General features: G+C 40.8%; 1 protein-coding gene across 4 annotated transcripts in view; it reads right to left on the bottom strand.

The window, feature by feature from the left end:
* Positions 1 to 12,974, bottom strand: part of ANKS1B (ankyrin repeat and sterile alpha motif domain containing 1B) — a 397,279-nt gene extending 384,305 nt beyond the window's left edge. For all 4 annotated transcript variants that reach the window (XM_072327909.1, XM_072327887.1, XM_072327898.1 and 1 more), the window contains exon 1: positions 12,712 to 12,974. In XM_072327909.1, the coding sequence (XP_072184010.1) occupies positions 12,712 to 12,845 (134 nt within the window). In that variant the 5' untranslated portion in view covers positions 12,846 to 12,974. The remainder of the gene's footprint in view (positions 1 to 12,711) is intronic.
* Between the last annotated feature and the right edge of the window lie 11,865 nt (positions 12,975 to 24,839).

Below are 24,839 nucleotides of genomic sequence, written 5' to 3' on the forward strand. Positions count from 1 at the left end.
CTGTAGCAAGGATATCTTGTCGTAACTGTTACTAAGGGTTTATGTTTCTGAGTTCTCATATACCTCAGGCTTGATCAGACAAGATTGTGTGACGGTGGTCAACTCCAAGTTTGTTTTGAAAACTAACAAGTAGTAGTCAACCTTCATCAACAGCTTGAGTATCAGTTATTGCCAGTATAGTCAGACAATATTTTAAAACTGGCTTAATTTTGTTCATACTTGAGAGGAGTAACTAATATTGTGTGAGAAGCGGTATTTAATAAAAAAAAACAAAAACAAGGAAAATCATTTCTAAACACTAACTTCAGGAGACAATGATCCAGTCTGAATAAGTGAGCAAGACAAGCCAAAGATTCTTCTTCACTATGTATAAGATACATTCAATAAGAGAAGTATAGGAATTAATAGAAGATGTTCCAATTTTGCCCCATATATGAATGAGTTAGAAGTATTCTGGAGTATTTTGGGGGGAAGGGAGTAAGTGGTGGTGGAGTTGTTTTTTTGCTGACAGCCCTTTAATTATATAAATTCCCAGATCTTTCAGCAAAACTTTTTTTCTGAATTATTGTTTTAAATTGTTCTAAATTATTGTCATACTACATTAGATGTAACAAGAAATATCTATAAAAATATGAAAATGCTTTTTCGTGCTTTAAAATGTCAGCATAAATTATATTGCCCATACATTAATAATTTGAAATTCCAAATTAACCAGTCACTTCAGCAGGATACGTTTTTTTTTTAAATTATTTAAATGAACAGTACAAGCAAAGTTAAATAGCCTTCTTGAGCTGAATGCCACCATTTGAGCAATATCAGAATATTAAAAAAATAAAATATAATTTAAAGAACATGAAATCTACTGCAACACATTTCTATCTTATATGAAGATTTTGGGTACTTGGCTATCTTGGAGAGGAGAAGAAAATATCCCAAAATAAACTAACATTCTTTAGGGGCACTTCATTAAGCTGTGGCTTAACATATGTAAAAGCAGGTGTAAAATATATATAATGATCACTTGACTTTAAGCTTATTGAACATTCACCACTTTAAATCTTGAGGTGAAGAAGGCATTAAGGTGATTGTCCTTTCAGTCTACACTTGCACCTCTTCAAGGTAAATTTGCCTTATTACAAGTTTGGTTTTGTTTGTGTTTTAATTAAATAGGGATATGTGATCTAGAACATAATGACTGAAAAATAAGGGAATCTTAGCCTGTGAGGATTTTAATGCACTTTTCATGACCCCATCTCTCCATCTCATTAAATGACATTTAAACCCAAATGATGTCCGAATCTCAACCTGCTCCCCATAACCAGCTTCTTGGGATTTAGAAGAGGTCAAATAATAGTATCACGAGTATCTTACTGTTTCTCTAGGATTTTCTTCAAAATCTGCACCTGGATCTAAATCCTACACTCTAAGTACCAGTAGCCAGGATGGACTTCATCTACTGTAAATCTGATACTCCAAAAGTAATTTATTGTTTACGATTAGCTAGTGTTAAGGAAGGAAATAATTCACATCCCACCTTACTGGTGAATGCCTTTGTTGTCTCTTCAATAAGTTTCCCTCACAAGATAGAACCACTCCTATCCTATACACAGCCATGTCATTTCCATCTTCACAAATTCCTTTCAGCAATTAAAAGATTGATTTTCTTCACTTCACCTTTGGTGTTCCAGGCAATATAGAGGGAGTCTTGTTCAAATGTGTATCTTCAGATACGCCAGAATGAAATATTTTTCAGGGTCCTGAATCTCTCATAATTCATAAAGACATCAGGAGTTGTAATATTTATAAATTAACAGAGGCATCCTCAAATTCAGTACATTATGTTGATCACGACAAAGACAGTTGTCAACAGATAAACATATTAGACAGCAATGTGTATTAAAAATTATTGAGATAGTAAAGGCAAGGATGAAATTGCTGGTGCTAATTCATTCCACTTATGCATGTGTAGAGAGTCATGCTTTTAAAAATTTCATTATTCCATACTGTTTTTCCTTGTGCAATGAATGCTGGTCTTGGAATGATGGGGGGTTCTGTAGCAGATGACTGACAAGAGCTGTTTTCTCTTTGTAAATCAAAGATACTGAAAGGTGTACTGGAATTAAGCTAGCAAAGAACATGAACAGCAGTTTAATGTTGGGCATTGAAACGGATTCTATTCATGTCTGTGCTCCAAAAACAAACCACTGAACATCTGAACATATCTTTATACATTTCCAAGATTTGAAATGCCACATAATTTAGAGGGAAAGTTCTTCACATTATATTTCATTATGATGTGAAACCCTTGTTGGGGGATACTATGAATGCTAGAAATTTGCATTTTTTTCAAAGAGCAACTGAACAAAAGCATGGAAGAAAAAGCCGCTAGAGCTATTAAATACAAGGACAATACATTTGTCTTGGAAAGCAGTCATAAATCACTGGAAGCTGCAAAACTACACTTGAGGAAATAGTGCTTACTGTACACTTGCTTTGCTATTCACCCTTACCAAGACCAACTTTTAACCTCTAACTTCCAGCCACGACTGAAGGAGAATAATGGGCTAGACTGGACCTTCATTCTGAGCCTGAAGACCCATTCCTATGTTTTTACCTGAACTATATAAATGCAGAGAAAAATGAACTCGCAGTCTCCAGTTGGAAAAAACAACTTAATAGATACTTCTCACAGCAATCTAACTGTGCTTCAGTTAGTATTTGTGAGCTGTGGATATTAACCGCTTTCCTCAGTTTCACAAGTACTGTGCATTAATGTTGTGAAGCAGTCAAACAGTAGAGTGACAAACAACACCGGCGAAGCCAAAGATAAAAATTAATCATCATTTCTCTATAGACGGGCTTGAATAGTGTTCAGAAAGTAAAGCTTGGGGGTAAACACTGAATAGCAAGGATAAAACACATCAAATAACTACTGATCTACTGAGCATCGTCTGTCCTGAGCTGCAACTAAGGTATGGACCTTGTAGAAGAGGAGTGTATGATTGTGTCATTAAAAATACCTAGTATTCAGAGAGTTAAATATATACTGCACAGGCAATCTTATTTTTACTATTAGCAACTTCAGAATGACTGATTTTCTACATACTTCCAGGTACGTCAAATTTTCTAAAAAAAAAAAACAAAAAAAACAAAAAAACAAAAACAAAACAAACAAACAAAAAAACAAACAGACTAAAACTCATGGAATTCCACCATGTGGTCTCCTCTTGGCAAGACTTAACAGACCTCTATTCCCAACAATCTCATCCAACCTCCACCCAGTACACACGCTTAGTCATTATTTTACAGGCTTCATTTTCTGCTTATGTCACGACTCTTCTCAAATCAAGACTCATAAAGTCTACATGACAGCAAAAATATAAGGGATATTTTTCACCACCGGGACAGGCAAACAACAGATTTCTAAGGTATACATATACTACAAGCCATAGGTTTTCTTTCTGCATTTGGTGTATTTGGCTCTGTGAATATTTACGTGTGCACATTATGGAGAAGTTCCCTGACAAATCATAGACCACTTGGTTATGCAAGACACTGCTCTGAAATAAATGCGCGCAAAATAGGAAGCAGAGTGATTGCAAATTACTTGCGAACATGATCTGACAAATTAGCTACACAGATGACAAGGAGGATATGGAAGTGGATAAATAATTACTTGAGAAAATTGAAAACTAAAAATAAGAGTAAATTATGTTTTTTAGGAAATCTCATCAATGACTTAATGGAGATTCTGGGGTCAAACTGCTAATACTAATATGTTGGGGATTTTAATCTGCAAAAATAATCTAGATATACAGATTCACACCCAGTGGAATCCACCAACAGTAAACAACAACCCAGACACTTCAACCACGGAAGACCTTAAAATCTTAGAACAACCAGTAACAGACTAGAAAGTTATTTAAAAGATCTGAAATTGAGGCAATTTGCAGATGGAAAACAGCTTTTCTAGCAGATATTCCCAATCATTTTACCTTCTCTGAAAGACATCTCTTTACTGGACTCTTCTCATTTGGTAGCTCTACACACACTGTACAACTTAGACTTACTTCAGCTGTCATCTGAGGGTTAGGAAAGAAAAAAATCCCGCACACCAATCACTTACAGGAGAAAAAAAGTTATTAATGTGTAAACTCAAAGTCTAAATACAACAGTGATGGTTTTTGGAATGGCTAATATGACAGAGGGGAAAAAATCACAAAAAAATTCTCCAGCTGAAACATAAAACAGTAAGCTGAACAGAAAAAGCTTAGGCAGAGTAGAATGGGTCCCAGACTACAGAGATACTAAATGAACACTTAATTGACTCAAAATTCTTCCACCACTTCCACAAATGCCCACAATGAGGTCATTCATTCTTCCCAATAGCCCACTTTCTAAGTCCAGGCTCCCTCCTCTCAACAGCACAAGGAGAAAATTCTCTTTTCAATTCTTAAAAGAATTAAAGATGCTGAAACAGTGGAATAATGTTGTTGGCTTTACTGTCATCAAGCATTCAGCTTCCAAAAATAAAGGAAAGGGTTTGTATTAAGTGTGCAAGGGTAATTTAAGGTCAACAAACCATAATATTTTAGACCTGGTATGTGGTATATTACACAGGCTGTAATATGACATCACAGAAAACCTAGGGCTCACAATGACCATTCCCTCTCTCTTAGCAAGGCCAACTAGATATCATTGCTCAGGAGCCTAGATATTTCCAAAGTAAGAGATACCACGAAACTCATTGAGCAACTTTTCTCAGGTTTGACCATCTTCACACCAACCCAGTTATTGCTACTATCTTCATAGAACTTTCTATGTGGCATCTGCTGCCTGATGCTTCTTTTCCTGCCAATAAACACCTCCGAGAAGTCAGCCCATCTTCTTTACATCCTTCCACTCCACAGGTGAAGGCAGCACTAAGATCGCCCATTAGCTTTCTCATCTTCACACTGGGCACATACTTTATGTTGTTTGTTTTCTTACTTATATCCATCTTCAACCATCCAGGACTTGATTATACCTTTGGGTGAGGTGATTTACTGATCATCTACAGGGCGTAGCTAATGCCTACTATTTCTGACTTAACATAAAGCAACTATAAAATAAAGAAGAGAAATTCCACCCAATTTTTTGGTTTAACTTAGCTATTAAAGTAGTCACCTATATATGCATTCTATGTATACCTTCTATTAAAATGGCTCTTTTTCTGTTCTTCACTGAAATATTTTACCTATAAGAATACTTAAATTAGGAATGTGGTCTTGCTGGAAACAAAAGCACTCTATATAAAATTTGGGGTGAGCTGCATCTCTCTGTATGCTCCCTAACTGTATTGACTGGATCTCCTAGGCCACAACTAATGTAGATATACATTATTAGAAATTCACAGACATTAATTTAGGTACAGAAGAGTAGTTACATCACTTTTAAAATGCAAAATGAGCAAACTGAAAATACTGTCAACAGGAAAAAAAAGTAATTAAAAAGTAATAAAAATCTTCACATAAAGGCTTTTAAGTTCAAACAAAACATCTTCCCTACTTCCCCAAGGGACCTACATACATGAAAACATCATATCAATAGGCAGGAATTAATACCACTCATTATGTCTTAACCGTTTAACATAAAAATATTTTATCTTGAAGTAATATATATGGTTAGGATGTGTACTCTGATTGGAAGTGGCCAGCAGAAAATTCCCATGACAGAATGGAATTCTCCACCTGTGGAACTCTTGTATATGTCAGTTCTCCAGGACAGCAAACTTAACTTGCTGGACGAAAGGGAGTGTAATTGCACTCTGAACATTAAGGTCTCTTAGGGATTATATGCCAGTACTATGAATTAAAGTAGTTTGTAGGCTGCTTCAACTAGTGTCCATGTCAGGGCAATAAAAAATGGCCTAGTGCTACAAGCATTTTCTCGATAGTTCACCCACGAATACCTATACAAACTGAAACTCAGACTGAGACAAAGAACGGCACCAACCTGCAGAATTTAAAAAACACTGACATCTTCTTGTTCAGTGGTGCGGTTACTGTGAAAATGCTTGTCTTGAAAGCATCTGTATTTTGCTCATCATCACATTTCCAACACTGACAAGTCATAAGATAGAAGACCTTACATTATACATCATTCTTCATTGTTCTATTTTATTTCCCCTCTTAGTTCTCCTAACATACTCCCTCTTAAAACCAGCAATGCCATATCAGCTTTAAAGATGGACAATGCAGCATTAATTCTATTGAATTACCATACCATTGAGAGGGAAAACAAGATGGAGGTCAAAATGCATTTTGCATGGTCTACAACAGAATTAGACATTAGCCATCTTCTAAAAAGTACTTTCAATTTGCAGGTACTTCAGCTTACCTATATTTTTTTTTCTTCCTTACCTTCCCCTGAATCTGCTTGTGAAAGTTCTCTTATTAGTCTTCCCTAATTCCATCAGCAACTCCAGTAGTTTTTCTAGCACTACTACATCCCATATCCTGAGTCTCTCCATTGGCATATAATCTGACCACGGTAGATTTTACACAACCTCTACAGTTGCTGCTGTTCATTTTTCATATCTGGACTAACAGACTTCAGAATATTAGTGGAATGGAAACGTGAACAATACTCAGGAAATAAAATGTGGAATAAGAAGTGAGAAGTTTATGAACAGACACTACAGAGCTGTGAATCCAGGGTCATGTTGAGTTCCTAGGGAAGATTAATCACAGAAACCATGAACTGCTTTGTCTTAACAATGAGATTTCTACCAGATGTCCTAAAAACTGTCCATATTGTTACCTTACATATGTCAAGTATTTCAAACTTGTGAAGAAAATTAAAGGAGCCTAGTAGACATAGCCTAGTCTAAGTTGTGACTGAAAGCATTTTTATCAGAAATAAGAATAAAAACAAATCTGAGAAAGGTGTAAAATAACAAAATGAGGGTTTAGCAGAAGCCCGTACATTTGAAAGGATAAACATGAAGAATCAACACAGCAATTGACTATCAATCATACTAAACACCATAAGCTAAGTGCTGCAATGGTCAGTAATTCGTATTTCATACTGAAGGACAAAAGGAAGAAAAATGAAATGTTCCAAAAAGACTTAATATCCTACTCAGGATAGAAAAGGTAATATGGAAATCTGCAAATGTTGGTCTCTGTGTGGAACACTGGTACAAACACCACTATGTGTTAATTAAAAGAAGTGTAACTAAAATTAGATATAAACATAGAACTAATGAATGCCTCATTGACCTACAGGTAACAATGCTCACCAGCTTGCTATCAACACTGATTATTTGGGTTAAATATCTCATAACACATTAGTGAGACTAAAACTGAAGTATGTAAGATCGGAAACCTGCCACTGAAATCTCTATCTAATATAATTAATTCATAAACCGATGCTTTTTTATTTTTCTCTTTCTTCAGACAATGGTATTTGTAAAGAAGAACAGAACTAGTGCCTTTATTTTTGTTGATAAGAATATCCATTTACATAACTTAAAATGTGTGTGGGAGGGGGAGGGGAACATCTTTGCTAATATTTTAACCAAAGCTTTGTAAAATATTTTAGTTTTTAAATACTTCCTGCTCTACAAGCAGTTTTTAAGTGTGATCTGATTTGTCACGGGAACATGAACAAATCACAAGGCTCTGCATAAGGACAGAAGTCGATTTGTGCGTTCTCAGCATGCACCAAGGCCATCAGGCTAAACTATGGCTTTGCTGCGAGCAAGACACTGCTCTGAGAAACAGATGAGGAAACAGATTGCGGCTTGCAGACTGACAATCTGCTTGCTGGGTTTCTTATACTTGAGAGAAGAAATATCTTGGGCCAGGCATATACATGGCGTAGCTGCACTAAGGACAAGCAAAGAAGGGAGCCATTCCCTGCCACAGCTTGCCAAGTGGAGAAGGGGAAAAAACAGCTCTATGCAGGCTGCTCCACCCACCCATGCTGTGTAATGGCAGGAGCCAACAAAGAGCAAAAAGGGGCCAACTCACACTTCCCAACAACTCTGTGCCAATTCACATAGTAATGCAGATTCTATTCCTCTGTCTTGCTAAAAATCCAATGTTTCTTTACAGTAGAGAGTTTTAAAAGGCTAAAGATTAGCATTTAGTCAAGAACTATCCATTTTTACTTCAGGCTATAATGTACCAGCAAGGCAAAAAGGGTTGTATGTGACTGCGTGCTGCAAAATGATACAAGGTCTTAGAGATTTATGAAAACCTATAAAGTTATTTTTACCAAAACACTCGGAAGGAAATTAAGCCTATCTCTACTCAGTATTGAAAAATAGGTTGGTCAATAAAACTGTTGTGTGTATGCAGACAAGCAAACTAATATACAGAAAAAAAAAAATACTGATTTTGCTAGAAACACTTCATATGTTTTATTTTGTGTGGTAGGTAATTTAATGTACATTTAAGGACTAGGGATGCAGGAACTGAGGGAGATCTTCTGTGAGAGGAACTGTGGGATTTCACTCTCAAGTCTGCAGGTTGATACTGTGATAGTCATATCAAAAACAGCGAAATAATTTAAAAATTAGTGAAAATTCTCCTCTGTTAAAGCCTGAAAAATTTTGAAACATAGTTAATATAGTAAAGCACAATGTCCCCAGGAAGAAGAATCTCAGAAGAAACAGGAAATTCCCTTATACTTCGGCCTTCTAAACTCAGAATGCTTTCTGAGGTGTCTCAAAATACCACTTTTTCATAGTTGAAAAATAAATCTCTGCCCTGCACTACTGAGCTGGGTTGCCAGCTGCAGTCAACACATTAATGTGTAACACACTTTACATGTCCTCGTCTATCCCACCTGGAACCCAGCTTATCTCCAGATGATGTGAATCTTTGTTAAGTCTGTCAGTTCAAACAGATGACTCAGAAACTACTGGGTCTGTAAAACGCAACCTAGGTTTAATCAACTAATCAGCTATGAATTAAGCAATTAAGTTACTGTATGACAAATGTTTCCAGAAGATTTTACTTGCTCCAATATACTGCAATGCCTTATGTCAGCTTCTGCATATGAACAATTCGCCCTCACTATACAACCTTTACATTCCAGAAAGTATGGAGGTTATGCGTATCTAAAGCATGGTGAGAGGCAAATGGATGTGACCAGGCTCTATTCGGTGGAGGGTAGCAGTAGGACAAGGAGCAGTGGCCTAAAACTTGAACATAGGAAATTCCAGACTAACTTGTAGAAGAACTTCTTTATGATAAGGGTGATGGAGTGCCAGCACAGGTTTCACAGACGTGGTGAAACTGCCATCTGTGGATATCTGCAAGACATATCTGGTTGCCTAGCTGTGTGAACAATTGTAGGGTACCTGCTTCAGCAGGGGTTGGACTCAACAATCTCTTGAGGTCCCTTCCAACCACTGCAATTATATGATTCTTTGTTAAGGTAAGGGGCCTTTCAGCATATCACCTGAACTGAAGGCAGTTACATGGTCAGCACAGTCAAACACCACTGATTTGTTGTCATTCCTTCAGACAAATTAATTAGGGCACAAAGTCCTACGTACTATACATTACAGATATCTGGGTGTGTATAACCTCTTAATTAAGCATATGCCATTGATACACAATTTGCATGTACTTTGTTTTAAGCATGTGTTCAAGTACACACAGGAATTCATTCATTTACTTGTGTGTGCCTTGCTGGACGGTGTTGTTTCCCTGAACTATTGCCATAATTCAGTATAATGACTTTAAAGTTAAAAGTCAGCCCTTTAAAAGTACGATAATTTACTACGCAGTTAACATCAACGAATGCATTCGACTATAAAACAACTATAAAAAGGCTTGCCCTATTTTTCCCCAAAGTGCCATAAAATTTGCTAAGAGTCAGGAAAGAAAAAAAAAATAAAAGTGATAAAAATGTAAATAGAAGATCAGGATTTGGATAGCTTGTTCCTCTGTTCAGATAACAATCAATGTGCATTTGTTGCTTCATGAATATTAGATTTCATTCACAAGGTCCATAATTACTGCAAAGCAAACTTCCACAAAGGCGCCATGCCATGGAAGGTTCAGCTACATAAGCTGAGTTTTATCCTTAGACGAAAGCTGAAGGGAAGTCCCAGACAGTATGACAGCATAGGTACACATGGACGCAGAAGGACTTGAGCTCTCCCAGTCCAACACTAGAAACAGCACAGCCAAAAGGAAAAACAGCAACATGGGCCTTTCAGGGGCACCATTTTAGGAAATGAACAATTACGGTCAATGAAATGCTGTAAGACACTGTCAAATGCAGTAACTCCTAAGGAGTCTAAAAGAAGAAAAGTAGGTCCCTACCTTTATTTATGGTTTTTTTCTATCACTTTATCTGATATATTTCAAAAAACACTTCTGCGTGAGCACTTTTCAGTCTAATAAAATGTTTGGAAAAACAGTAGCACGGTTACCAGGAAAGCTACCGCGAGTTGTTTTCCAGTAAGGAATCTTCAGATCCCCCCTGCCCTCAAGTTCACAATTTGATACACAGCTCCTTTAAAACTCTGCAATTTTCAGTTCAGTGTTGTTCTCCTATATCAGACCAAAGTTACTATGACTCCTTTTCAGTATCTTCTCTTGTTTCCAGGAGTTCTGTACCAAGATACAATCCTACATTTTTTGTCTTACTGTTGCACATCATTCTGGACCTAATCCACAATTACTGGCAGGAACTAGGTCATCTAACATCTCAAACAAAACAAAACAAAACAAGATACATTAAAATACCTAAATTGCTTGAAAATGTGTTCAATAGCTACTTAGTAGCTACTTTGAGCATTCCTGGTGAAGTTAATGGAATTATTAATATTCCTTCTAAAAAGCTTTATGTTCACTGGCGTGTTACACTGTGAAATGTTTTTGCATCAAACTATGATTGACTTCTCTTTAAAGGTATTGAAGTAACTTCTTCAAAATCAGAACTATTTTAGCAGCTGTATGCTAAATACTTGCTTTAGATGTTTTAAGCTGCGTTTACAAAAGCCATAAATATCCCTTATACCACTAGTAAGAAACAGCATGAATAAAACAATGCATGTTTTGGCTCAAAAAAGAAGTAGAATGAAGTAAGTGCCCTTCCAGGAACAGAATACAATTGAGTTTACAATGTGAAAAACTTGTATTCTGAGTGGCAAACTACGATTGCCACAACCCATTTGTATATACAAAACACATGGTTAATGGGTTTTGTATACACAAAGTGAAACACTTGTCTAATAAAAAGACAAAAACACAAGCGAATGCATTCCCTCTGGATATACAGAACTTTGGATCTACAACATGAAAGTAACAGCGTAAGAACACAGCACAGGTGCTAGCCCTGAAGAAAGGCACTACACAAATCGTGCAGTAGAACTGGATGACAAATGGCTAATCACTGTACTGAAGTGAACTTCCCTCTCTTGTTGCCAAAAAATGGCCATCACGTTTCACAAAGCCTTACATTTTAAACCCCACCGATTATCTGGCACATCGCCTGCTAAACTGCACATTCAAGCACAGCACAAGGAACAATTGCATGGCGTGCTTTGATTGTGGTCAGCGGGTGAGTAATTAAACAACAGTTCAATGAGTGGTTGGACTGGGGCAACACTGAAGTTTGGTAAACTATGACTGCCCCGACCGATGCTGTTTATAGCTTTAAAAACATCTTCAAAATACAAAGACTCACAATAGAATTCACACAACTATAATTTGGACGGTCACCTACATTTCCTGTAATAGGGAATATTGAAACAATATAAATATAGTGACGAGGACATACTGACAATAGAAGGAAAAACATGCTTTCCATGCAAGCAATTTCCATTTCTCCGGGTCTTTTCTTTCTTTCACAAACAAACAGAATTAACAATTCATTCAAGTTTCTAGGTACACAGTGTTTCAGCTCATTTTGCCTTCCTGCTACGGCCAGCGTGGTACACATAACACCAGGGCTGCAGGCTGCAGACCTTCTCCATGAATAGTGACAAGTGCCATGAATGCCTGCCTGTGATAATGCTCTCATGAAGAGCATGATGAAACTTCACGCCGAAGCCACGCTGTAGGCTCCTTGACATGACTGATGATTAAAGTTAAGTCCCTCCACCAGCACGGCCAGTAACCCAGTTTCACTCCACTCTATCGAGGTACCTCGAAACTAACCCTGCTGTTACCTAACCTGCTCCGTAAGTTTCACGCCTGTCTGCCTCGACAGAGAGAAGGTTCCTTTCTTTGTGTTGTAGGCTCATTACTATGGCATGCCTAATTTCTTCTGCAAGTGAGGGGAGCAACTGTGGTGAGGGTGTGGGGCGACGCGGCGGCGTTCCACACAGCATTCCCCACATGCAACGCATCCCCGCTGCTGCGATGAACGCTTCCACCCGTGACTGAGAGTAGTCGTTTGGAGACGAAATACCAGAAGGGTATTATCGTGCATTTCAGCCCGGCAATCAAAATGCAAGTTCTGCACCGCAGCGAGCAACAGAAGGCACGAGTGCCTCACTGACGCATTGAAGGCGAGGATTTCGTACCGCTGTGTAAATAAAATGCCTGCCTGTGACTTTAAGCACGGTGGTACTTGGCTAGAGTGAACCATTTATTCTTACTATGAGGGATACGGGGATGGGGATGAGGATGAGAGGGGCGATGGTGATGGTGAGGAAGAGCAGCGAAAGCCCCAGCGCCTGGCGGGGAATGGTGCCCCTACCTCAGCAAGCTGGACAAGGGAATAGCTCCGGATCCACTGCCCAGGATCCCTCCTTTCCTCCCAGACAGGAGTTTCTCGACCAGAGCCACATTCCCCGTGCGGGCGGCCTCCAGCAGCTCCTGGTCCTTGCCCATGGCCGGGGACCGCGCGGCCCCCGCTCCCCCCGCCGCGCTGCCTGGGAGCCGGAGCGTGGATTCCTGCAGTCCCCTCCGGAGCAGCGGGAGCAGCAGCGGGAGGGAGGAGGAGATTCACCTCCTCCTAGTTTCACTGGATCATTGCTGGGTGGAGTGTGGAGGGGAAGGAGGGGGGGAGCCAGGCCGAGCGCGAGCCTCCCCCCGGCTTCCATCCGCGCACCCCGAGTCCTCGGCCTGGAGAGCGGGACGGAGGGGCAGCGGGCGGCCCCCCCCGCGCCCGTGTCTGGGCGGGGCGGGGCAAGGGGGGGGGGACGGCGACCCTCACACGGGCGAGGGATGGGAAGGGCGGGACGGGGGAGGCGGCGCGGCCCCGGGGAGCCGGGCCCGTTGCTGGGGAGACGCGCCCGGCGCGCGCTCAGTGGCTGCCCGGGCCGCGTGCCCCCCTCCGCCTGCTACAGCCCTCGGCCGCCCCGCCCCGCCCGCCCCTCGCGCGTTCCACTGCGGTGCGGGGCTGCGCGTGCGGGGAGAGCCGTCCGCCCGCCCGTCCTCCGGCCCCGCCAGGTGCGGAGCCCGCGGTCCAGGCGGCCGCAGGTGGCCCCGGGGAGCGGCGGGGAGGTGGCGCCGCCTCGCGCTGCGGAACGGGAAGGGAGGGACGGGGTGGGCAGGAGAGACGAGGGGAGAGGAGACGGCGGGGGGAGCGCGCTGCTGCCGCCGGGAGGGTGCGGCGGGGCCGGGCGGCGCTGTGGAGGGAGGCTGAGGCGGGGCGGCACCGCGGGTGTGGGTGCGTGGGGAGATCCCCCGAGCGGGGATGTAACCGCAGCCGGAACATGGAGGAGCCCGCTGCGCCCTGTCGACAACAAGGAAAATCCGGGCCCTGCTGAGGCGAGGCACAAAGTGGGGCTGTCGGCGAATCAGGCGGATGGGACCGCTAAGGCGGATCCAGCCGCAGCATCTCAGCTTCTCAGCTGCAAAGGATGAGGAGTGCAGCTCGGTCCGTTCGATGTCAGAGCCGCTCAGCCCTTCTTCTGGTGCTCCGGGGGCGGTTACGGGCTCACACGTGTAACCTCGAATGATACGGTTCCTTCCCGGCACCGGAATCAATCATCATCACAGCTTTCGGTCCTTATAAGCTATGATGACTGCGTTCCATGCCTGCCAGCCTGTGCTCGCATCCTTGTTTAATGTGCCATTCTCCCATTGCAGCCCCTCGGCCTTGATTAACACTTTATAGTGAGAGCTCAGTAGGTACAAGACGCAAATAAGACCCTGTCCTGTCGCTCCATGAGATCCATGGCCTCTCCTATTTAATTCACACACAGCGCCAGCAAAAATGGCATGATGGTAGGCAGGATCTCAATGTGACATTTTCAGAGCGAGTGTTAATTACTTCAGAGCTGTAGAACACCCAAATCAGCGGAGAAAGCCCGTTTTAATGTACTTTTTTTTACCTAACATAAAAAAAAAGCTCATCTTGGAGACTTGTTTTTCCAATATAGTTGCCCTCAGCACCAAAACAATGGAAAATGTATTTTACGTAGTTTGGCATTTTCAGAATGCAAAATGCTGTCTTCTCCAGGGTTGTCATAAGGACACATAATTGAGCGCTGACGTAAAGCCAGGTGCAGAGACTGTCACGATGGCCTTTCTGATTGAAGCAGCCTGATGTAAATCTCAGACTTGAGGAGCGATTCTGAGATCACAAGTGTTTCAGTAAAGTTTAGTTCTGAATAAATACATGTGTAACCACATGAATTGGGATTGGCAGCTGAAGACCTTGGTAACAGCGGAGTCACAGTGGGAAACAGTGACTTAAAGCTGAAGCAGAAAGTTCTGTATCTTGTTACCAACCATTTGAGGCCATTGACTAGTTCCAAAAAGGCTAGCCATAAACTAAGAGTACTCCTGCTTTGTTCTGTTGGGAAGCTTTGTGATGACCTTTGTTGGAATAGCCGCAATTCCTTCTATTTCAGCTTTGGTCTTTTACTTTCTATACAGTCTCATGTATCACCTGATGAATACCTTCTCACATGTATCCTCTGCATGGGGAAGCTTCTTCACAGCTGCTAAGAACTACTGAAGAGATGCCAGCGTTCTGTGAAGAGCTGATTGTAAAACGAGTGCATGCACAGACCTGAATGATTGTGAATACGGAGACTAGAAGCAGATACTGAGGAAAATGCAGTTTTTAAAGAATTTGGATTATTTATGTGGTTGGATCAGCAGATGGTAAATATGACTCAGTACAAACGTTACGTAATTCTTCTTGGGAAAATAAAATCTCAAGACTGTGCTCTAATTGAAAAGATCATCCAGAAAGCTGTTGAAGAACAGTATGGAGGATCAGGATAGAAACATCAGTGGAACAGATGCATGCAGTTGCCAGCAAATTCAGAAAGGTTTAATGAACATAGCAAGGACTAAAACATGGATAAGGAAACCCATCAGCCTACCACCCAGCCAAACTGCAAGTCCAAGCAGAGGATTTGTAAACAGTTATTTTACCGGTCTGATAAAGAAAAATGAATTTAAGCAGCACTACTTAATGGCAGGGTTAAGCACAAACAAACTCTAATGGCTACTGAAGCAAAGAATTCAGCACATTGATTTCATCTCTGGATACAAACCCATAATGGTCTGTGGGAAGAAAAAAAAATGGTACTGAGACTGAACAGAATGTAAATCATCAAACCTGTTATATCAGATGGGTTTCTTTGTGTTTTTAGATGTCTTACCTTCTTTGTTTCTGGTAATGCCAGGACAACGCTGTGGACAGCATTCAAAATGCCATATACCCGTAAATATGTTCAATAGACATAATATGTAGAAACATAGCTTTCTGATTTGTAGCAGTTAGAGATGAGAGAGATAATTTGTAACACAGCCAAGAGATCTTTCAAAACATTGTCTGATTTTGGAGCAGCGCTGTTCCATACCACGGCGGAATTCTGATTTGGTGATTTTAGTATATGCAAAGACATTTTAAGTTATGACCACTGCAGCTGTCAGTGCCTAAGTGGCATCACACCTTCAATCTCAGAATTTCTCTTAACACAACATATGCCTTACCTTCTGTTTTCTTCCATTTTCTAAGATACCAGAAAAAGCAGATAGCCTACCTAGAAACTCTTTAATAGGTTTGTTATCGGAAAGGACTTGGACTGACGGTAACAAACAGGGATTTTCTTTAATGTTTTTACAATGCAATCATCACGTGGTTTTGTTCTTGTTTCAGGGTGACAACTTGATTTCCTCTCCCTGCAGACTCCCATAGTTTAGGCAAGTTAAATGAATGCTTCCTCAAATTCTCTGACTTTCCACTCTATTTTCCAGAAGGAGCATAGAGGGGATATGAAAAACTGAGTTGCAAATATTGAAAAAACAAAAAAAAAAAACTGAATCTGTGATATTAAAAATAGCTGTGTAGAACAGCAAACGTTAACATCATATTTCAGGACTGCCTGTTCTCAGTGCTCTCATGTAAAGATGCAAAGATCTCTATTAGAAATTCTGAAGGATATTCTGAAAAAGTGCTCAAAATGATGGAAGAAGCCAATAGAAAAAAAAAATGGAAGTAAAAAACAAATCGGTATTAAATAGCCTCACTTAATTCTTCTCATTATTCTACATCCATGGTATAGGGACAAAGGGTTCAGAAGTACCCTAGAGAAAGAGCTGTTTGTCATGCAGGTGGCAAGACTCTTTTAGACTTAACACGATATTTTGCTCTTCAGAATATGTCCTGTTACTGTTATCTGGGAGAAGATCCCAATTCCCACCTCACTGCACCCTCCTTTCAGGGAGTTGTGGAGAGTGATAAGATCTTCCATGAGCCTCCTCTTCTCCAGGCTGATCAGTCCCATTTTGCCCAGATGCTCCTCGTAAGACTTGAGCTCCAGACATTTTAACTGGCTTCTTTACCCTTCTCTGGAAACATCCAGGGTCTCTATATCTGTGTTGTAGCAAGGAGGCAGATGCAAATGCCTGTCCTGTTTCTGTGTCAGCGTGAAGTCAAGATGCCCATCAGCCCTCCTCTGACAACCTTCCCCAGCGGTTGGCTGAGAAGGGAGGAGCAGCAGACAGGCCTTCTGCTTAGATCAGCGGGATGCACTGCAGTACATTCATGTTAGGTCTCACCACTGAAAGAGGAAAAGGATTTACACACTCACGAGGACTTAAATCCTCTTCCACTGAAAAAGAAAACAAGAGAAAATGAGGGTGCTAGACAAAACTTACAACACCAAGATGATATGGCTCCACAAAAGAGCCATCAGAATAAGGAAAAGTAGCATATAAAGAAAAAGCCATGTTTGATGAGTAGTATCAGACTGCACAATTGTGATTAGGTATAATATAATGTAAACAATTGTTTGCTTTGAGACAAGGCACATCATCAGGGCGTAAATTTGTAACAGATGAGTACATGCAAGATGATCCCATTGTTAGTGATGGTGCACAGCAGCAAGATGCTGTTTCAGCATTTGTGCTGTCTGACCACACTACATCCTTCTTGTGGGGCTCAGAATATGTGGAAGAAGAGAAGAAACTGAACTACTGTTCCATCACACGGTGACCTTTGGAACCATCTGAGCATATAATGGGAAATGTTCTGCTTTCCCCAGTGTGCTGTAGTATCCCACTGCTCAAAAGTTTTGGGTACACACCGGCTGCAGGTCATGCTCACGTTGGAGAGCAAAGCTTTCAGAAAGCAGTGAAGAGGTATTACTGACAGCAAGTCAATGTCTGCCATGCCATTGCTAGTGCAGCTAAGATTAACTGGCATATCTATATATTTCTGTGCATGTATTTGTTGTGTGACAGCAGGTGGGATTAGCAGTATAATTATTCATCCAGTCCTTCCACTCTGATGTAGGTTTGCATCAGTTTGCTATCAAAATATGCCTAACCCTGTTTTTCATGCATTAGAGAGAAATGCAGAATGAAATGTGAATACAAGTAGGTAAGAGCAGCATGCTGATTAGATGCTCCAATCCAGTGTCTGCTGACAGTTACAATACAGGACTAAAGCTTTGCCTGTCAAGCTTGCAATAAAAATTACTTCCTTCTATGTTTGATACACTGCAAACTCTTTCAGTCTTCAAAATATTTCCTACATCTTGCCTTCTTTTTAAGATATGCACAGCATTGCCAACATATCAGATTGTGTCTGACTGAAAGAATGATCATAAAGAAATCTCAGATGAAGCATAAGGCATAACAGCTGAAGGTAAAGGCAGCAGGTAGAATCATGGGCACATGTTATCCTCCCTGGCCCTTGAACAGCAGTGCAGGAAGGCCACAACAGGGCCTGGTACGCTGTAAGGCAATAGCATCGCTAGAGGCATCCTGACAATGATTTCCATTCTCTTTGTGGCTCCAACAATAGCAACCAGTGATTAGGAATATAGATTGGTAAATCACTCGAGTAACAGAAACTGCTGAGCAGACACCAGTGCATCATACATCCTTCAAGTGTGTTTATGCTTGTGGGTACACACTTTGATGACCAACTGTGCCGCTCTGCAACATGCATCTCCTGACATCAGTGGGTCCTGAAGAAAGAATGGTTAATGGAAATGAATCTTGCACACAACTGCAAATATTCAGAACTGTATGTATGTATTTAAAAGGTATAGACTCACAGCTGGGAAATAATATCCTGATACAACTAATAGTAATAGCTATATACATAATAAACATTTGAAAATGGAAATAGATGACAAGGTTAGACAAGTTATGGTTAATGTTGCAGTGGGAATTAGCTCATCCAATTGAACACAACACTTTCTTTTCCACTGATTCTCTTTCCAGCTGCAATTTCCCAAACACTTACAATTTATAGCTTTCATTGCTATTAACAGAAATGTTGCAGGAAGGTAATTTTGTACTGTATTCTTCATAGAATCACAGGATGGCCTGGGTTGAAAAGGACCACAATGATCATCCAGTTTCAATCCCCCCTGCTATGTGCAGGGTTGCCACCTGCCAGACCAGGCTGCCCAGAGCCACATCCAGCCTGGCCTTGAGTGCCTTCAGGGATGGGGCATCCACAGCCTCCTTGGGCAACCTGTTCCAGTGGACAGTCTTGAGTCTGGCTACTTCTTTTTTAGTGGACATAACTATTTGCAGTGCAAGAAGTTTTCGCCATTTTAACTGCAAGGACCCTTCTTTTCAAGCAAAGTTGAAGGGATCAACTGCAGTTACAGTGCCATAAGTCTTTCTTTAACCAAACCAGCAGATAAAAACAGCTTGCCTGACTGGATCCAGTTCTCCAAAGAGTCCAAAGGAACTTCAAATCCAAAACACAAGAAATTAAGAACTGTGAGTTGCAGGCTATTGTTAATATGATGCCAATAATTTTCAAAGGGCTTGAAGAGGAAGTTGGAAAACTAGAGACTGTTTTCTATACCTGGCAAATAGGTAGGCACCTGTTAGCATCCAGTAGTACAGCTTTTGGAGAAGCAAGTCATGTCTCCCAAATCTATCAGAATTCTTTGAAGGAGTCAAAGAGCATATGGAGAATGGTAATTGAATCAATAGACTGTATTTGGCTTTCTAAAAGGCTTTTGGCAAGATCATTCCCGAATTCTTTCAGAGAAGCTGAACTGTTAGTGAGTAAGAAGAAAAATTCTTTTATGAGCGAACAGTTGGTTAAAGAGGTGAAGTGGAAGAATGGTTAGTTTTCACAAAGGTGAGTGCTCTGTAGAGGTCCCAGCGAACTCATAATCTCCATGGAGCGTACAAAGTGAGGTACCACATTTTGCTAATGAAAACAGATTTCAGAATAAACTACAACTGAGTGTGCAAGGCTACATCGCAGCAACATTCTAGTAGAAAGCAGATGGGAACTGGAATTCAGCACTGACAAAAGAAAGGAGTAATTTCTCTGCTGTGATACTGGAGGGAAATCTGGAATTCCCTTTTTACAATTCCAAACCTGCAGCCACATCTCCACAGTTTCAAGTTGTTGGAGATGTTTCTCTGAAAATGCCAGCTGAATGCTCCATGGTAATCAACATGGCCAAGAAAACTGCTGGGAATTACTAGGAAGGGAAACGAGCATCATTATGTCAACTTAAAAAACCATCACGTTTGACCTGTCCCAATAAGATTTGATCAGAAACAAGACACAATAAAGGATAAGAGATACAACCAGCTGTACGGTACAGCCATTGAGCAGCTTGAATAGAGCAGACCACTTCAGCTTTCAAAAGGATAGTCATGGAAAAGCACAATAGAAGCATATAAAACCACAAGTGGTGTGTAAAAGGTAAATATAAACCCATTACCTGGTGCTTTTTTCGTTCGTTTGTTTGTTTTTCCAAAGAATAACCAGGGAAACAGTGAAATTTTCAGGGGACAGGCTTGCTTAAAACTCACAGAGGTATTTCTTCATTCAAACATTTCAATTTAGAATAAGCTTAGGGTTGCTTTGCATTATGCTTGACTGCGTGTGCTTTTATTCTGATAAATCACCTTTTAGCATAGAGCCTTATGCACGCACACCAGTACTAACGCAGCACGAGAAATAGCTTTGTTCATCATCTTGCTAATATACCTGTCTTGACTGAGGATTATGCCTTGTGTAAGAACGCAGTTTAATGTCTTCTTATGTAAATTTAAATACACGGAGTATTGCTGGCTGTATTTTTGCACAGTACATACACAGCCACAGTCATCCTGACGTTAAGGCTTCTCCTGTTACCTGCCAAGAAGAGTTAATACTGAGTTTGACAGAGATGGTGATTTTGTTGTTCCTAGCATAAGATCAGGGCCCTTGATACTTTATTTGGTTAGCCCAACATTCAAGAGGCTCTTCATTCTTGATTACTTCTCCAGATCCCACAGAACAACATTATAGCATTTATTGAAATTTGAAAGCTGGTCCTGTGTTGCCTAGGGAAGAAAGTTATTGCTTTTTGGGTGAGAGGACTTGTTTATAAATGAGATTTAGAAATTCACTGTATCCCTTCTGTGAATTACAGGGGAAAATATTAGCATGAGTGATTTGTTTGCTAATATGAGAACTCTCTCATTTTCAGCCTTCAGATAATACAAGAGATTTTAGTTAAAAAATAACAATTGGCAAAGTCTATGGCTAAAAGAGCCACTTCATTCGATTTACGCTTTATTTGAAGCAAAGGTGACTGTTGACACCAGGTAAAAAAGCCCTACGGAATTTAATTCAGCAGCTGAGATAAAGAGTCAAGAGCAGAAACATACACAAAGAATATTAAATGTAAGAGGGATGTTTAAAGAACACAAAAGCACATTTGCCCAGACATAGGAACAAAGGTAGCAGAAAGGATTACAGGAATACCAGCACATCCACAACATTCTTCTAAGAGGAGCTGATTCAGCAAAACATGATTAGGAACAAAGTCTGTGGATTCTTCTCCAAAGAGAGAAAATGGGTGTAGCTATGCATGGCAGATGTTCCATTGCCATATTCTGTTAAAAGGACAGAGAATGCACAGACATACTTTGTTGTGGATATGAAAACAGACCAACGTCATTCTAGAAAAAACACCCAGCAATTACTGGAATGTGTCCTTTAATCAAATAATCAGATGTGACACAAATCAACTTGAATCTTTTTAGACCCTGACTTCCAACATTCCCTCTACCCCCTCCAAAAAGAAAAAGAAATCATAGAATGGTTTGGGTTGGAAGGGACCTTTAAGATCATCTAACTCCAACCTCCCTGCTACAGGCAGGGATACCTCCCTCTAGGCCAGGTTGCTCACAGCCTGACCTTGGATGCCTCCAGGGTGGGAGCACTCACATCCTCACAGGGCAACTTGTTCCACTGTCTCACCACCCTCACAGCAATGAATTTCTTCCTAATATTTGATCTAAATCTACCCTCTTCCAGTTTAAAGCCATTCACCCTCATCCTGTTGCTACATGCCCTTATAAAAAGTCCCTCCCCAGCTTTCCTCTAGGCCCCCTTCATATACTGGGAGGCCGCTATAAGGTTCCACAGGAGCTCTCCTCTCCAGGCTGAAGAACCTCAGCTCTCCCAGCCTGCCCCTGTAGGGGAGATGTGGAGTAAAGAGAATGTATGAAAATATTTTAGTGCAAGGAATCGAAGTAAGAAACTTGCTAACTCATATAAATCAAGTAACTGCTGTGCTGAGGGATTTTTTTATGTTTTTGCTCCTCCATTCACATCTGAACCTGTCAAGCACCACATGATTTCTCAAAAATAAGCTCTACGTCAGATGTGTAGGCTTGTGACACTACTATTCCATCACGTATTTCATTTGCCGGTGAAGGAGATACCGTAAAACAATTGTAACATTGAAACAGCAAAGCGTGGTACTGCTCAGCTTCATTTTGATGTTAGCATTTCATCAAATTACTGCTTCTCTGAACAGTGCCCCACTGAGGACTGAACCTGCGTTCACCTGAAACCTGTTTATAATCAAGGTTGTTCCTCCTCACCACCTCCCTCTCCCCCCATTTTAGCAAGGAAACAATTCAGCTGTAACATACAAGCCAGGTCAGTTTGGTTTTCTTCACACAACAGGACTTCTTTTACACCAGCTCGTCTATCCCAGCTATTTTGAATCCTTTGAAAATCGTTGTTTTCTACTTATCTTCTTTAATATCACTTCATATTTCTCACAGGGAAGATTTCTCTGTCAGGATGGGTTTGAAATGAAAAAGTACACCATGCTGGATCTCAGGGACTGCGCTGTGGGTGAGCTCTCAGAATCACTACTGGGTGAAGTTAAGTCCCTTGTTATTCTTAAGTCTCACCTTAAGAAGGTTATACTGACTAACATTATAAGTTTCCAAGCATCAGCAAAGTGGGAAACTATACAGCGATACTCTAATGGCAGAGCTTATCAATCAGTAGCCAGCTTGTATGTGCACAGTGGTGTTGCTCTATGTGATAGTCTCTATTACCATGTTAATAAAAGGTGCTACTGCCTATAGATCATTAATTACTGCTTTTTTTTTTCTTCCCCTTTTTGACCGCAACACCTGTAGACTTCAAGGTGATCCCAGTGACAATTACTCAGCCAGACAGGAGCAAGCCTTCCTAAATAAGTTAGACAGAATTGGTTCTAATATTGTTTTCCCTGCAGTTTCTTGTCAGCAGTGATTTACAGGAAGTAACTCTGGGCACGGTTTGCATAATTGCAAAGAAAAAAAGAAACCATCTTGTCTCATCCTACCCAAGTACTTTCCTGGGTCCCATTTCAAAGAGTCTTTTAAAACCTTCTCCAAGTTACGGCTTTGAAGGAATACTTTCCTGTGGTATAAGCTGAAAGTGCTTCTGATAAGCGCAGAAGGTTTTAAGAGCTTTACCATTCAGGTCACGAACTCTCAGTTATGCCTTCAGATGAGTGGGAGTTGGAAACTTACAGGTTGCAATTTTCCTTGGGAGCCGCACGTTGCCAGCTGGCAGCAAGTTGGGATGACTTTGGATGCATTAATGCAAACAGCTGATTCTGCTTTATAGAATTTCTCAATGGCTGCTTGAAACTTAGCGTACGCTTGCATTACTCCTGTATAGGTAATACAGTGCTGAGAATGGCATTTTATTATGTAGATAGGCAGGCTGTTGTATTGGGTTGGTTGGTTTTTGGTTGGTGAACGCTGTCTGGCACATAAATATTATTGACTGTGTAATGGCTTTTCAGGATTTTTCCTGCTGAATTTGACCAGCGTTGCCTCGTTGCTACTCCAAGTGCTGCTCAGCCACGTGGCTGTGGTTGTGTTGGTGTCCACTATGCTGACCAGTTCTACGACGTGTTCTCCTGGGCGGCACTACAGGGTGACACCTCGGGAACAACTCTCCATAACACCTGTCCTTAATTGCAGTGCCTTGCTTAGAATAAAATTAACAAAATGAAAGCAGAACGAACAGATTAAGATTCCAGGGGAATGAAGAGACATCTGCTTGCGATGTTATTTTCTCCAGCTATGACAAAAATAACGCAGCCCCATTCCTCCAGTAATTTTATGTAGATTTTCTCTCTGCTTAGTCATCCCGCTTGTAAGTTTTTTGGAGAACTGAGAGGGGTATAAAAAAGGCACAACTCCAGATCATACACTGTAGTATTAATATAAACCTTCTTGTTATATCACTATCTGTAACACGATGGAAAGCACAACAAGACAACAGAGCAGCAAGATCCCAGCCCACTGTAAGTGAGTATCTACTCAGACAAAACAGAGGGCACAGAAATACGGGAAAGAATCTGCTTACCTTCATAAGGCCTGTAAGGTCCTTAAGTGAGCAAGGATCTCCACATGAAATACCTTTGCCTCCACTGCCAACCCTTAAATGAGGTCTGGGCCATGCCTTAGCATTTCCACTACACCATCTGGCAAAGGAGGGTAAGGGATTAAATATGGTTGTTCTCCAAATGCAGAAAAGCAATCTGTATGCTCCATTTTCTAAAAATGATTCCGTTTTTTATTATTATTATTATTATTTTCTTTTTTCTTTTCTAGCTAGCAGGATAATTGAGCAAATAAATGGATGATAACAAGGTGGAGTTGTTGGAACAGAGTGTGCCATAAGGAAGGCAGTAGAAAAAAAGACAAGCTATCTGAATTATTAGTGAAATAAAACCCATCTTAACATCACATAATGAAATCAATAACCAAAAGTTTATAAGAACTTCAGCTACGAATACTGACATCTTGTTTAATGGGACCGTTCGTGAGCCGATAGTCAAAGCAGAGTGGTCAGGAAGGAAACGGAGCTACAAGTGACTTCTTGGACTGCCATCTAGTGGTAGCGCGGTGAGGACAGTCCTGCTCACCGAGTTTTAGTCGCGTTTAAACGCAGGAATGAAACAAATGGGAATTCTCAGAACTGTTCAGCACCATTCTTCTTACTGGTAAAAAAGAGCGATCATCATGCAATGCGATATGACAGTTCTTACTGGAGAAGTATTTTCTGCTGCTGAGAACCTGCAGTAATTGCTCATACAGCGCAACTACACTGTGACATTTATGGCAGTTGCACCTTCC

The sequence above is a fragment of the Excalfactoria chinensis genome, chromosome 1, assembly GCF_039878825.1.
Source record: "Excalfactoria chinensis isolate bCotChi1 chromosome 1, bCotChi1.hap2, whole genome shotgun sequence".
NCBI classification, from domain to species: domain Eukaryota; kingdom Metazoa; phylum Chordata; class Aves; order Galliformes; family Phasianidae; genus Excalfactoria; species Excalfactoria chinensis.